The 13,997-nt window shown below is 51.2% G+C and overlaps 1 protein-coding gene across 1 annotated transcript in view; it reads right to left on the reverse strand.

Moving 5' to 3' along the window:
* Nucleotides 1-1,970: 1,970 nt before the first annotated feature.
* The window catches only part of Fgf18 (fibroblast growth factor 18), a 29,990-nt gene continuing 17,963 nt past the window's right edge, over nt 1,971-13,997 (reverse strand). The window contains exons 4-5 of the mRNA XM_032912591.1: nt 9,108-9,214; nt 1,971-2,569 (exon numbers count right to left, since the gene is read on the reverse strand). Coding sequence (XP_032768482.1) covers nt 2,303-2,569; nt 9,108-9,214 — 374 coding nt within the window. The 3' untranslated portion in view covers nt 1,971-2,302. The remainder of the gene's footprint in view (nt 2,570-9,107; nt 9,215-13,997) is intronic.

The following is a 13,997-nucleotide window of genomic DNA, read 5'->3' on the forward strand; positions in this document are numbered from 1 at the left end:
GTTCCTAAGAAGATATCGTCCGTGGCAGGGAAGTCTTCCCGCCGGCCCCCTATGCTTATCACTCACATATTTCTCCTAACTTGGGAAATACACCGAGCATGCTAAGCAAAAGGACGCTGGGCCACATCTGCCTGTGTCTTCCCACCTCAGACCCAAAGACCCCAGTGCAGCCTGGGGGACAAGCTTGGAGGCTCGAGCCATCTTGGGAACGCTACTTCTGGGCAGTCAGAGTCAGCAGAGGCTTATGGGAGGCCCCAGCGGTATGTCCTTGAAGAGGATCAGAGGACGCCAGGCCTTTTCTCCTCTCCCTCTTTTTCTTCTAGGCCATGATGTAGCCATGAGTAAGACTATGGCCTGCCACATGCTTCCCTTGTAGCCTCCTCCTAGACCCACACACTGGGGTTTTCATCAAGAGTTTCACTGAGGCCTTGGGTAAATTGGTGATTGTGTTGAGCCTGGGAGTATTTCTCTGTCAAATATGGAAGGAGGCCATGGGCCTGGGAAGGTGCCTGCCCTGCTTACTGTCTTACTTAATGCTCTTGGCCAAGCAATTTTATGTTTCTTAGCCTCAGTACATCATCTACAAATGGGACAACCAAAGAACTTTCCCATCTACAGGGCACCTAGAGGGCTTCACAAAGTTCCAAGGACATAGGCTCTGTGTCTGTCAGGAGGGAGAACCAAGTGGCAGGAGCCGGGGACGAGGTGGGGGTAGGGGTGGCATGTGAAGGTGGTGGGCGGATCCCAGAGCAGATTCGCTTGTTGGGGCAAGCTTTTAGAAGCCAACCAACGCCTTCCCTGGCCAGACGACTTCCCCCTCCAAATCCCTTCCGCATGTGGGATCCCTCCAGCCAGTCTCTGCAGGAGGAGGGGTGAAAGAACAGAGGGTCAGGGTCCCCTCTCACTTCCAGAGACAGTTATCCTGAAGGGACACCCCCACGCCCCAGTTGAACCCCCCCCCAATAAAAGGGTTCCCGGGAGCCTTGTCTGCTTCCAGCCCTGGGAGTCACCCTGGAAGAGAGGGGTCCTCACAAGTCACCAAGGCATAAATAACCCTTACTCTCAGCACAGGAAACTCAGGGTTGGAACTGACCTCAAAAATCCAGCCTCAGCTTGACCAAACACTATGGAACTCATAGACTGTGATGGATTCCCAGCACTTAGCAAGAGTGAATGGACAGGCACATCAGTGAAGGAATAAATCAGAATCACTAATGGTGAAGTTCCCCATGGGCCCCGAGGTAAATTCCCCAGGGCCCAGACTAACAAGGCTTGTGAACAAATGGCTGGGTTTATTGCTTTATCAGGGACACCGGGAACCTAATTTCTCGGAGGAAGCGATTCCCATCTGCTGGGAGGTTGCCTGCTCAATGCCTTGAATAGTGTGCCCCAGCATACAACCACCATGTTGAATGAAAAGCAAATGCATGATAATGGCCCCAGCCCTCAGCATTAAATACCGAGAGGAAGGAAGCACCAGAGACCGCCCTGCCCCAAGCCCTGTCCCCAGCCACCACACTCTTCACCGGTTTGCTTTTTTTTTTTTTTTAAATAATTTGTGGGTTGTTTTTAATTGTTGGGGCAGTAATACTTGGTTCATGAGACTGCAATATACAGAGAGGTGAAATAAATAGCTTATATATATAATATATATAATATAGCTGGTTTTAAAATATTCCCTTATCATTGGTGTACTAGGTCACGTGAGTCACGGAAGGTCCATAGCAGCATCCTCCAGAACTGCGGGCAAGGCAGGCCACCATGATTGGACGAGGCGTCTGTCGTCGGAAAGTCGAGGCGCGGAGAATTCTCAGGGGCGCCTTCCCTGCGCGGTGTCGCGGGACAGCTTGCAGTGGACAATAAATAAATGACTGCAAACCAGAGAGCGATTCTTGTTGGAGTCTGGGGCAGGGAGGGGGTGGGGGTGGGGCACTACTTTTCCTTTTTTTTTTTTTTTTTGTTTGTTTTGTTTTTGTTTGCTTCCAGAACCTTTGGGGGGAAAGGACTTTGGTTTCTCGCAGCGTCAGTTTTCTCGTTCAAGTCCTCCTCTGGGGATGAGTTTTGAATTGTCACCTCCTAGAGAGAGGCAAGCACCTGTGGGTTGACAGTGGTCCCCTTGTGTGAGTCCTTCGTCATGGGGTTCAGGTCAACAGTGGGATCTATCACCCCTCCCCCCAAGACTTTTAGGTTCAGTTTTTGTCTTCTTTTAAACACAATGTACAAAAATAGAGATTTTTTTCCTTATTTTTCATGTAAAAATATTCCTCTGATGTAGTTCTCTGGGGGGCGAGTGTGACCGGACCTAGCCGGGGTGAGTGGGGCGGATCCGCCGGGATCGCTTAGTAACTGTGGTGTACTTGAAGGGCTTCTGCAGCTCAGTCTGTCCCTTGGGGTAACGCTTCATGAAGTGCACATCTTGCTGGTTCTCGCGGGTCTTGGGACCCTTGCGAGGCCGCCCCTTCTTGGTGAAGCCCACGTACCAGCCTGAGTACTTGGCTGACATCAGGGCCGTGTAGTTGTTTTCCAGAACCTTCTCAATGAACACGCACTCCTTGCTAGTACCATCAGGCTGCAGGAGAGAGAGAGAGAGAGAAGAGGTGTCAGAGCCTGGTTAAGTGTGCCACAGCAAACATTACTCACAACCACAGCGATGACTGGGTACTGGGCCCACTGCACCCAGGTCCCCCCAGATCTAGGAAGGCTTTGCTCAGCTCCCAACCTCACAGCAAGAGCACATGTACTTTATAGCCACAGAGCCACTAGACAGAAGTGCCCGGGGAAGGGAATGAAGACAGGCACGAGCAGATATGCCTGGGAGACATGGTGAGCAATCAGATACCAAATTCTGCTTAAAATTGCACTTCACAAGCACTATAGAGCTAGACCTAGAAGAAGATTCAGAAGTCGGACTAGAGCCCAGCGGGGAGCCTTTTGTCAAAAGGAGAAAATAAAAGAAAAAAGAAATTGAAGGAGCAAAGTTTCGTGGAGAGGGCACAGGGCACTTGGGACAGGGCAGGCTGGGACAGCACAGCAGACCGGGTCTAACCTCTGCTTCCTGATACGCAGAGTCTTTTGTTATAGGCCCCTATACCTTCTCCCATCCTCCACCCAGGGAGCAGAGTTCCACTGTCTCGCAGAAGTCCACCTCATCCTTAAGAGGCTCCACATCATCCCTACTAGATCTAGCCAATCAAATAGTAGCCCCTCCCAGACATGTGACCCAAGCCCACCAATCAGTGTGCTATGTGGGTCCAACTACCAGTGCCCGAAACAAAACAAACAAACAGAAAAGAAAATGGGTTTAAACTCGAGGTATTTGTAAGGCTGAAATGAGGGCAGCCATTTTACCAACACCAAGGGAAATCCTGCTGCGCAGCGATGCCAGCCGTGAGGAGGCAGAGCCAAGCAGGGGAATGAAAGAAACAACCAAACCCTGGTCACATCACTTGGGCTCTGAATCCAGCTGCATCTGCAGTTCACGTTACCTCACCACCATGCGGGCCAACGATGTCTCATTTCCTTTAACTCAGCTGATGTTTTTAGTCTATCATTTGTAAGAGAAACGGGTCCTGGCAGATCTGCCCAAAATCTGACATTCAGTCAGCTACTCAACTCTTCTGCGACACAGTTCAACACAACTACACTCAGTGTGGGATGTGGCACGCTTGAATACTTAGTATGAAGTAAGCCAGGAGCCTCCAAAAATAAGGCGTAACATAGCCAAACTCCACAGGCTGCGAGCGTAAGGGGGCCTTGGAGTCTCGGGTTGCCGAGTAGATCTCTTGAGGGCACGGACTCTGGAGCCAAGAGCCAAACGAACTCTAGCACATCCTGTGACCTCGGGCTGCTCAATCCTTGCTCCAAACCTCAGATTCCTCACCGAGCAAAAGAGGACAATGACTTCTGCGTCATTGCGACACACACAAGGAATGATACTTGGAAAGGAGTCTGACACACAGGGGGACTCTCCAGGTTGTTCCTCAAGAGCAGGTGGCTCTGTTGGGACTGCCCTGAACAAAAGACGATGGGGAGACAGCTTGCAGCCTCCTTCTGGAAGTGATTGCTGGATGGGAGAGAGTGGGAAACACAGAGTTGGACGGGCTGACCTAGCAGCACAAGTTTCCAGCGAACATCTCCAAATTTAGGCCAGGCCCACTCCTCGTTCCGGACGGCTGCCCAGCCAAGTTGGAAGCCCAGCGGTCTGGCTATGTGTGGAGACTGAGGTGTGGGTTCCAGCCTTTTGTTTGAAGTGGAAAACTGGCCTGGGCTTCCAGGGACATTTACCTTTGAGAGGAGGGCAAGCTTACTCCCTGCAGACAGAGTGCTGAACTCGGCAGAAAAGGCCGGGGGAAATGCCGTCTTTCCAGACGGCTGAAGGATAAAGGGCAGGTTCGAGACACACACGATACCCAGAGGATAGTCTGGGTAGCCATTGTAGTAAGACTATTAGAAAGGAAGGCAGAAAACATGTGTAAGGCAGGTCGGGGAGGCGAGAGACCTCTGGGTTCTGGGTCTCTCTCACGGAAAGGTCTAGAAGCTCCTCACCCAATTCTCGGCCTGAGTCAAAGCAACCTGAACCAAAGCTAGACAACGCCATTCTGTGTCTGCCCTTCCAAGCTCTGAAACTGCCACCACTAGGACGCACCCTATGACTGCCTCTTCTCTCTCTAGGCGACTCCTTCCCTTCCTCAAGAGGCAATGGTCAAACTCAGGTGCAGCCTGCTGTTGGCCTTGTAGCCTTTCTGACTGAGTCCATGGGTGACAATCTCTGCTCACTGTAGTCTTCACCGCTGGGTCCCAAAAGCCCCTCTGTGTCCTGAGATGTTAGAACCAGCCCAGAGCCCAGCTCCCCAGCCTTTTGAAGTAAACTTAGATATGTACTGAACATTTGTGGTTAGAATTTTACTGGTCTACACACTTCCATTTCTGGAAGTCTCTGGCTAACCCACTCCTCTCCTACCCCCACTTGGTCTTCCTACTCCTTCATTCAGTATTTACTGATTGCTGACCACAGGCCAGACATTCTCAAGTACGTTATGTCATTTTGCCCTCTTACGTCATTGAGAGCGACTCTACCTAGAGAAAGGAAACATCTAAAAGAGACAAAAGGGCTTGCCCAAGGTCATGGCACTGGAAAGTGTGGCCCCAAGCACACTTGTCTCATGTCCAATTCTAGAGAAGTCGGTGGGGAGAAAAGAGGAGGCAGGGTGAGTGGTGCCCCTCCCTCCAAACTCCTCACCTCCCTACAGAGCCAGGTTGGACACGAAGTAAAACTGGGCACAAAGTAAAAGTTGGGTTGCAACAGTGTAGCACAGATCAAGCTTTGAGGCTCAGTGCTTATCTACCTTTACTCTGTGCGGGTCCCAAGACACAGAGGGGCTCTTGGGTTCAGAGGTAGATCCTACCATGAGTAGAGAGTTTCCAACTTGGTCTGAGCCAGAAAGGCTGAGAGTGCACCTGAGTTTGGCCCTTGTCACTGTTTCTGAACACGTCTATGGCCCTAAATCACCTACAATTACATTAAAAAAAATCAATGTCTGGGCCCCACCCCAGAGCTTCTGACTGTGCTGGCCAAGACAAACAGGAGCATCAGTTTTTAGAGAGCAACCTATCCCTCCAGAGCCTTGGAAGGTTAGTGGAAATCAGTCTTCCCTTCCACTCCCACTTCCCTCCCACCCCCTTACTTCCTGAGAGTCACCATCCTTCCATGTGACGTGTCCTTCCTGATGACATCACTAAGTCCCACCTCACCTAAAACCTAGAGACTTGGGTTTTTTTAGCTCTTTTGGGGGTGGGGGAATCCCCTTCTGCTGAAAACATTGAGTTTTCAATAACTTACAACTAAAATAGTCTTAAAAAACACCTGCCCTGAAGGACTCTGCAGCTCTGTTGCTCCCTAAGGACAGGCAAGGACAGATGAGGAGATTCTGGTTAGCATATGATAGATGCTCAAAAATTCTTTCTGGCCTGTGCTACCTTCTGCCCAAGTGGTTATGGTTCAGAGAAGTGACTGAGAGCAGGCTACCAGAGCGTGCAGGACTGCAAGACTGCAAGACAGATAAAAGGAGTGATTCCTGCCCATGGCTGGAGCATCTGAAATAGCTGTTTTCAGGCCCCAATGCATAATCCCTGTGCTGGCCACTCACAAGGTTGGCACCTATAACCCACAGGAAGGAAGAAAGCTGTCCTGCTAAGGCATTCCATCTAAGGCAGCAGAGGCCAGAGTTCCCGTGGGTATAGGAGTGATGTCAAGTCCTGCCTTCTGGCTGGCGATAGTATAGCTCAGCCCACATAGTGCCTACTTGACATGCACAGAACTCTGGGTGCATTCTCAGCACCACACGAAGCAGGGGTGTTGTACACGCCTCTAGTCTCTGCACTTGGGAGGTAGAGGAAGGATGGTCAGGAGTCTGTGGTCCTCCTTGGCTACATAGGGAATTCCAGAGTCCCAGAACAGCCTTGGCTGGAAGAGACCATTTCTCGACAAATAAATAAAATAAAGTAAAATAAATCTATCTTCAGAGGAAGGAGGAAAAGACAGTCAGTCTGAGCCTGCTTAAATGCTAGCATGGGTCCCCCTTACAGACAAAGCCCCAAGGTTCACTGGGACAAGGTACCTAGTGGGCCAGAGTACTAAACTCCCCAGCATCGTTCCTGCAGACTCAGAAAGCAAGGGCCATGTCCCCGCCTCTTTTTGCCTTCTGCACCCATCAGGCTCCACATGAGCTCCTGACTGGGAAGGGAGTGCAGACCTGAGGATAAGGAGTGACATCAAGCTGAGCAAGTGGGGCCTGGGGTGAGGGTAGGGATGGCATAGACAGCCGAGGGAGGACCATGAGTTAGCTAGGGGCTAAGTGAGTCTAGAGACCATTGAAGGTGAGCCAAGAAGAAGGGTCCATGGAGAGAGCAGGATAGGGCTGGAATGGCTCATGCGTGAAGCCCTAAGTCTACATCTTGGAGATGTGTGAGCAGAGCAGAGAACCCAAGCTGGGCCCTAAACTTCCACGGAGAAAGAAAAGATCAGTTGAAGGCTGAAGCTTCCCAAGCAGGCAATGAGGGTTGGGGCAGCAGTATGCAGAAAGAGCTGAGGGTAGCCCAGGTTGTAAGGGAGAGACACACCCAGCCATCAAAGATGGGACTCCCCACACAGCCTGGGTGAGCAGGGGAGGGGGGTCATCAACAGTCTACCAAAAGCATAATTCCTACCCAGCACAGGTGGATGGGGGCCATCAAGGCTTTGAGCCCAGAAGGGTGACCGAGGCAGTTGGGCTGGAAGGACAGGGCAGAGGTGGAGGCAGGGGACTGGACCTGCTTCGCTACTGTGCCTTGAGCCAGCTGAACCATCACCAATATTAATGACGGGAGAGAGGGCAAGGGGGCAGGAAATCAGAGCCGGCTCCTGTGGAAGCAGTGACTCAGCGGCCAGCCAGCAGGAGGCGGCGGTGGCTGCAGCCAGAGGGGACTGGGCGCTCTCCTGACCCCGCGATGGCACTCCTGGGGGTCAGGATGCCGGGAAGAGCGCAGGCAGGAGGCGGCATGAGGCGGCACCGCACTGCGCGCGCGGGCACCGGGCACAGAGGGAGCAAAGGGGAAAACCGAGTCTCAAACTCAAAGCAGGTTGGTCTGGGAGGAGGCCCAGACGGGCAGGAGAACAAAGCGCCTGACGCGGGGCTGGGCAGCCGCCGCAGGAAACTGCTGGCCAAGACGGGGACGGGCCAGGCCAGGGGACCAGGCACCCGCCCCTGCCCGCCGTCCCAGCCGCTTGAGGGACCCCCTCGCCGACCGGCCTGCGACGGCGGAAAGTGAGTCACTAATTGAAACCACTCCTAGGCATCCCGACGCTCTGCGGGTCACTATTATTTTGGAGTTTGGGTTGGTATGGGTGTGTGGCTGGAATCTTTCCCTTCCAAACCCGGCTTTGAATCCTGCCTAGCTCTAGTGTGGGACTTAGGACAAGAGCCCAGGAATGTGGCCAACCCTCAACTTTCCCACCTGTGAAATGGGAATGGTAGTGGGTCCAACCTGTCAAAATTATCAGCAGTTTTTTTTTTAACCCAATGCCTGGGAGATAGTAGGTACTCAATTAAAGGAAGCAGTCATCATTTATGTGACAATTCCTTGGTCCTCGACCCAGGGATAAGGGGTCAAAGAGCAGAACTAAAGGCTCAAGAAATCAAATACTGCTTCAACAGGACTGACCATTCTCCCCTTATCCTGAGTATAATAAAAATCAGTTTCCCTGAGACCTTGTTCCTAAGCAGTGGTCTGTTTCCCATGCCACCTGTCCAGACTGACTTCACTCTTGGTTCAGTCTAGAAGCAGAGAGAGTCCTTACAGAGAGCAGAGGACAGAGAGGTGACTTAGCTACAGAGCTACTGTGAGTTGACAAGCTCCTCTTGAATCTTTGCAGGGAGACATACTCGTGAACTTCACGAACAAGCACATGAAGGATATAAAGAGGTGAAAAGCAGCCTCCAGGGCGTATTCAAGCCCTGCAAGTGTGTTTACACACACACACACACACACACACACACACACACAAATGCACACATAAGCATGCACATGTATACACGTGCAAGCACATCCATGCACACATGTGTATGTGAACACACTAACATACACTAATGTGCCTCATGCAGCTCTCTGGCCTGTTCCAAAGTAATAAAATCTTCCTGAATTGCTAGAACTGTGGGCCCCAGCTGAGGAGCAACTGCTCCCGGAGGTGGAGGCGGTGGCTGCTGGCTCCGGCTGCTGCTGAGACCCCTGGTAAGTGTTAGGATGATCCCTCAGTCACAGCCCTCGGGCTGCAGGTTCCCTGTTCCTAGACATCCATGAGTAGGTTGTCCCAGAATTCCACATCCTTCCTCATCAGAACCCGGGGCTCTTGGCACCAAGTGGCAACCATAAATAGACCTCAGCCTGACTGCTGCAGGGACCAAAACAAAAAACACGGTGACAGAAAGAGAGGTCATCAAGTGATTCTCTCTCCCACCCAGATACACACCACACCTGGGTTCCAGGTAAGGCCAACAGGGCCCTGGGTGGGCTTTGCTGGTTTTCCAGATCTGGCTGAATCGGACCCCGAGCACCCATGATGTCACACTCACCTTCCCCACGAGCTTGCCTTTTCGGTTCATACACAGGTAGAACTCTGTCTCTTTGCCCTTGATCCGGACTTGACTCCCGAAGGTATCCGTCTCCACTAGGAGCTGGGCTTCGAAAGGCAGAAGGAGAATAAGACAAGCTTTTTAACCAGAGGCAATGGTATAGTCTAAACCAGCAACACGCTCCCTGACCAGATCCCCTGGTCCTTTATTTCCCCAAAGTCAAGCACAGGGGAAGATTCTCGCAGGTCCCATGAGAGCACTGACTCTGGACAGGGTGAGAGAAACTGCCCCCTCTTTCCTACAATCCAGTCTGAGGGCAGTTCTGCCTGTGGCCCTTCCCCCTCATACATCTCCAAGCTCTCCGTTCCACTCCCCAAGTGGGACCAACAGTCATTCAGAATACCCACAGAAGTAACCAAGGGAACACACAGAGAGAGCGACAGACAGATGGACAGACAGACAGACTACAGGACCTCATGCTGTTTCCTTCAAAAGTTAGGTCAGATGTCCTTTTCCCTCAGAGCAAACATCTGGTGCCCCTACTGATGCAGCTTTCGCACCTTTGACCTGGCAACTTGACCCAGGAAGACACGGAGGTGACAGTGCTATAGCCCTGGTAAAGAATCCATGTTCAAAGTCGCCTCCCCACCCCCGACTGAGGCCATCAAAACCGATGGGTAACTAATTTTCAAGAGCACAGAGGTCTGATCAGGACCCAGTTCTCCCCACCCAGGACTGGAGCCCACCCACGCCTCAGCATCAGGATGGAGTTGTCCAAAATTGCTGCCCCGAACCCCTACCAGACAAAGGCATCAGCGACCTCCTCCCTTTGGCTAGTCTAGGTTTCCCCCTATGGGATTCAGTGTGACCTGGGGTGAGCTCTCACTCTGGTCTTGAACTCTGGACCTGTTCTCCATTGCCACTCCCCTCCCCCATGGTTGTTTTCTTTGGCTGTGACCCTTCACTTCCAGCACCTGCCCCTCCCTCAGCTACAAAAGTTTCATTTCAGTGACAGGGGACTTGCTTCTCCATAACAAAATCATAGCCTCAAATTCCTGAGTACAGTACCCTTGGAGCCGCAAGGAGTGTACCCCAGTGCCCCTAAAATACACTAGGTATGATTTTAATAAAAAAAACATTTACAAATATAGGCCCTGGTGCCCTGCTGTGAAAATTGAAACCACCTGGAACTTAGGATCTCTATAATTAACCTAGCCCTCCTTTGACACCACTTCTAATTAAAATATGATTCCCACCTTAAAAAAAGAATTTACATAAAATTTAAAGACCTAACAAGAATTTTGTAATTCTGGGAGGAAGGTGGGGCGCATTCTTCTTTCTGCCTCCCCCCATCCCCAGTAAACACCGAATTAGAACATGAACAAGGGCTTGCTGCATTCTGCTTACCCTCGCTCAAAACCTTGTCCTCTTTCTCCACTCGTTAGATCCCCAGAGGGAACGTCACAGAAGCTCCCCAGCTTGCTCTACCATCTCCTGGCAGAACTCAGGCCTCCGATACTGAGAAAGTTCTAGAAACCTCTATGGAGCTAAGTGTATACGGGGAAGGTAGGAGTCTGGTATGCCTAAATATGGACTTGACCCCGGGGCTGTACCTCACTGACTTCTGTGTGGCCTTGAGCCACAGGGTCTTCACCAGCGAAATGAGAACTGCCCTGGCCCTCCACAGGGCCTGGGAGGCCAGCAGCATGAAAACACTCCACTCTAGAGGTCCGAAGGGGAAACTAACCTTCATTTTAAGTTTCCTAAAAGCTACAAAGTGGAACCTTTCCTGGAAGAAAAGGAAACCCTGCTTCCTGAGGCCCTGTCCCTTGCTCTGAACCAAGTCAACCTTCTCCAGGCCCAAGAATGCCACCCCAGATAGGGCATCTGAGAGCACCCGCAGGTCTGCTGCCATCGAACACTGTGTGACTTGAACCCTGAAGGGAGCGTCACACCCCTCTCTGAGCCTTAGCTTCCTCTCTGGTGCAAGGGGGCATCAGGCTCAACCCTGCTCTATTTCATTCTGGAATACTGGACGAAGTCAAGCCTGGGAGAAGGCCAGGCTCTACTGGGAGTAGGGAGACAGTCATTAAAGGAGGAAACATTGGAGATAGGGCCCAGGATACCACCACCCAACTAAGAGAGGCTGCTCTGTCTGCCTCCTCCGACAACAAGATCTGCCTCTGTACAATCAAAGCCCCGCCCCCACATCCACAGGAAGCAAGTCCCCATTTCCCAAGGTAAGCAAGTGAGATGCCCACCAACAGCCTAGCAGAGGGACTAACTACAGGATTGGCTGGCTCTGAAAGCCACTACTAACATTGCCCCACCTCTCAGCAGCAAGGACCCTGGCCATCACCACCACCCGTCCCTCCTCATACTACATCCCCAAGGTGGGTGCTGATATCCAAAGGGCCTGGGGCAGAGTCCACCCTCCACAGGCCTGGCCACTCCATCCAGCCTGGGGAGGGTCTGAGTCTAACCACTAGCAGTCTGTTCTTCTTACCCACCCTGACCACGGCTTTCTGGAGAGTGACCTAGACTCCACTCAGAGAGTGACATAATGAGGGAGCCAGGTCAGAATTATGTAAAGTCTTTGGGGAGTAATAGACCGGCAGCAGCAGCCGCAGCAGGAGAGAAAGAGGAACAGAGGCTCCACCCAAGCTAGGTTTGCTCCAGAGCCTTCCTGGTCCTCTTCATCCTCCACCCCCTCCTGAGAGCCGAGCTCCAATGATGCAGCTCGGGAGAAGCCTCATCTTGGTTCAGTTTCATTGACAGGGCCTACAGCTGGTGTGGAGGGGGTGGGGATGGAGGATGGGGGGAGGGGGATAACATCTGGCCACCCCTCCCCCACCAGTCTGTATAGCTCAACAGCCACCTCCTTCCATCACTCTTGCCCCCACCAGTGTTCCCTCCACATGTCAGCCTGAAGCATTCTTTAAAAATCTTAGATGCTTCAGTCAGTAAAGTACCCACTGTGCAGCATGAGTACCTGAGTTCAGATCCCCCAACAACCCACATGAAAGTTGGGCCCACAGAGACAGGCAGATCCACTGACTTCACAAGCTCACCGGCCAGATAGTCTAGCCAATCTGTGATCTCCAGGTTCAGTGAGAGACTCTTCCTCAAAATTAAAGATAGAGAGTGATGTTGACCTCTGGCTACCCATGTACACAGACACAATTATGTCTCTTCTCCGCTGCTGCAAACCCTCCCAGTGATTGCCAAAGTACTTGGAGAAAATGCAAACTCTTCATTGGGATCCACATCATCTGCCTCCTTCCTCCATCCCTCCTTCCTCCTGTCCTCCCTTCCTAGACTTCCTCCCAATCTCCCAATGCACACTGACTCCCTTTCTATTACTCTGACACACCTAATTCCTGCTAGAGGCCCTTTATGCTTGCTATTTCTTCTATCTGAAGGTTGCTTTGTTCAAACCTCCTTTTCTTCCACGGAGCCAAATATCATCTCCTTGGAGATGCTGTGGTTTGAATAAGAATGGCCCATGGCCTCATACATTTTTCAATGATTAGTCTCCAGGGAGTGGTGTTTGAAAGGATTAGAAGGATTGGGATCTGTGGCCTCGCTGGAGTAGATGTTGGAGGAAGTGTGTCACTGGGGATAGGTTTTGAGGCTTTAAAAGCCCATACCAGGCCCAGACACTGTGCTTTCCCTCTCAAAAGATCAGGATGTAGCTAGCTCTCAACTACTTCTCAACACCATGTCTGTCACGTCTGCTGCCATGATGATAATGGACTAAGCCTCTGAAACTGTAAGCCAGCCACATTAAATGCTTTCTTTTGTAAGAGTTGTCTTGGTCATAGTGCCTCTTCACAGCAAGAGAGGAGTAACTACAACAGATGCCTGCCCTGACTGTACTGCCTGATGTTAGTATCCCTTCCCCAACCTAGCACACTTCAGTCCCCCATGCCACATTCCAACACTCTATTCATTTTATTTTCTCTGTGCATTGTTGTTGTTTCTGTGTGAGGGTGTCAGACCCCCTGGAACTAGAGCTACAGACTGCTGTGAACCCCCATGTGGGTTTTGGGAATAGAACCTGGTCCTCTGGAAGAGAAGCCAATACTTTTAACCACTGAGCCATCTCTGTGGCCCAATATTCCATCACTCTCAAACTGTTTGTTTCTATTGTTTAGATCTTAAATGTTTCCCCAAGGTCCATGTGTGGAAGACTTAGTTTCCTGCCTACAGTATTACAAGACCCTTTCAGACGTGAGGCCTGGGGGAAGAAGTTAGGTAATCTCTCTCTGCTTCTCAGCTATCATGAGGCTGGCTCTGTCACATACTCAAGCCATGACATTCTGCCTTGCCACAAGACCAGGAGCAAGGGGGCTAACCAATCATGGACCAAGTCTTCAAACCTGAGCCCAAAGAAACCTTACTTCTTTTTAACTTGATCGCCTCAGATACTTTGTTGCGATAATAGCAACACTATTTGCCGACCTTTCCATTGTGCAGGTGGTCTCCATGAAGACAGAACAGCTTCTCCTTACTCCAGGAGTAAGTGGTGGAATCTTGCTTTTCTGTAACCTCAGCCCAGGCCTGGCTCATAGTAAATGGCCACTAATTAAATTACAGTAAGTGCATGGAAGCCTTGGGATGTAGGCAGTGGCCAACATGATTCAGGAGCTAAACCAAGATTCAGGATGGTGACGGGACATGTTACAGAGCACATAGTTGGTGATGACAAGTTTAATCGGCCTCTGATTCAATGTCCTTCCTCACTCCATTCCTCCCTGCTGTGACTCCTTACTGGGCTATGCCTTGTTGGGACGCTAGACTACTACCTACCCATCCCCAGCCACAGTGACAGACAGAAAACTCCTTGCTGTCTAACAAGGGAAGTGCATGGGCCAGAAATAAATGAGT

Source organism: Rattus rattus, chromosome 9 (assembly GCF_011064425.1).
Source record: "Rattus rattus isolate New Zealand chromosome 9, Rrattus_CSIRO_v1, whole genome shotgun sequence".
Classification (NCBI taxonomy): domain Eukaryota; kingdom Metazoa; phylum Chordata; class Mammalia; order Rodentia; family Muridae; genus Rattus; species Rattus rattus.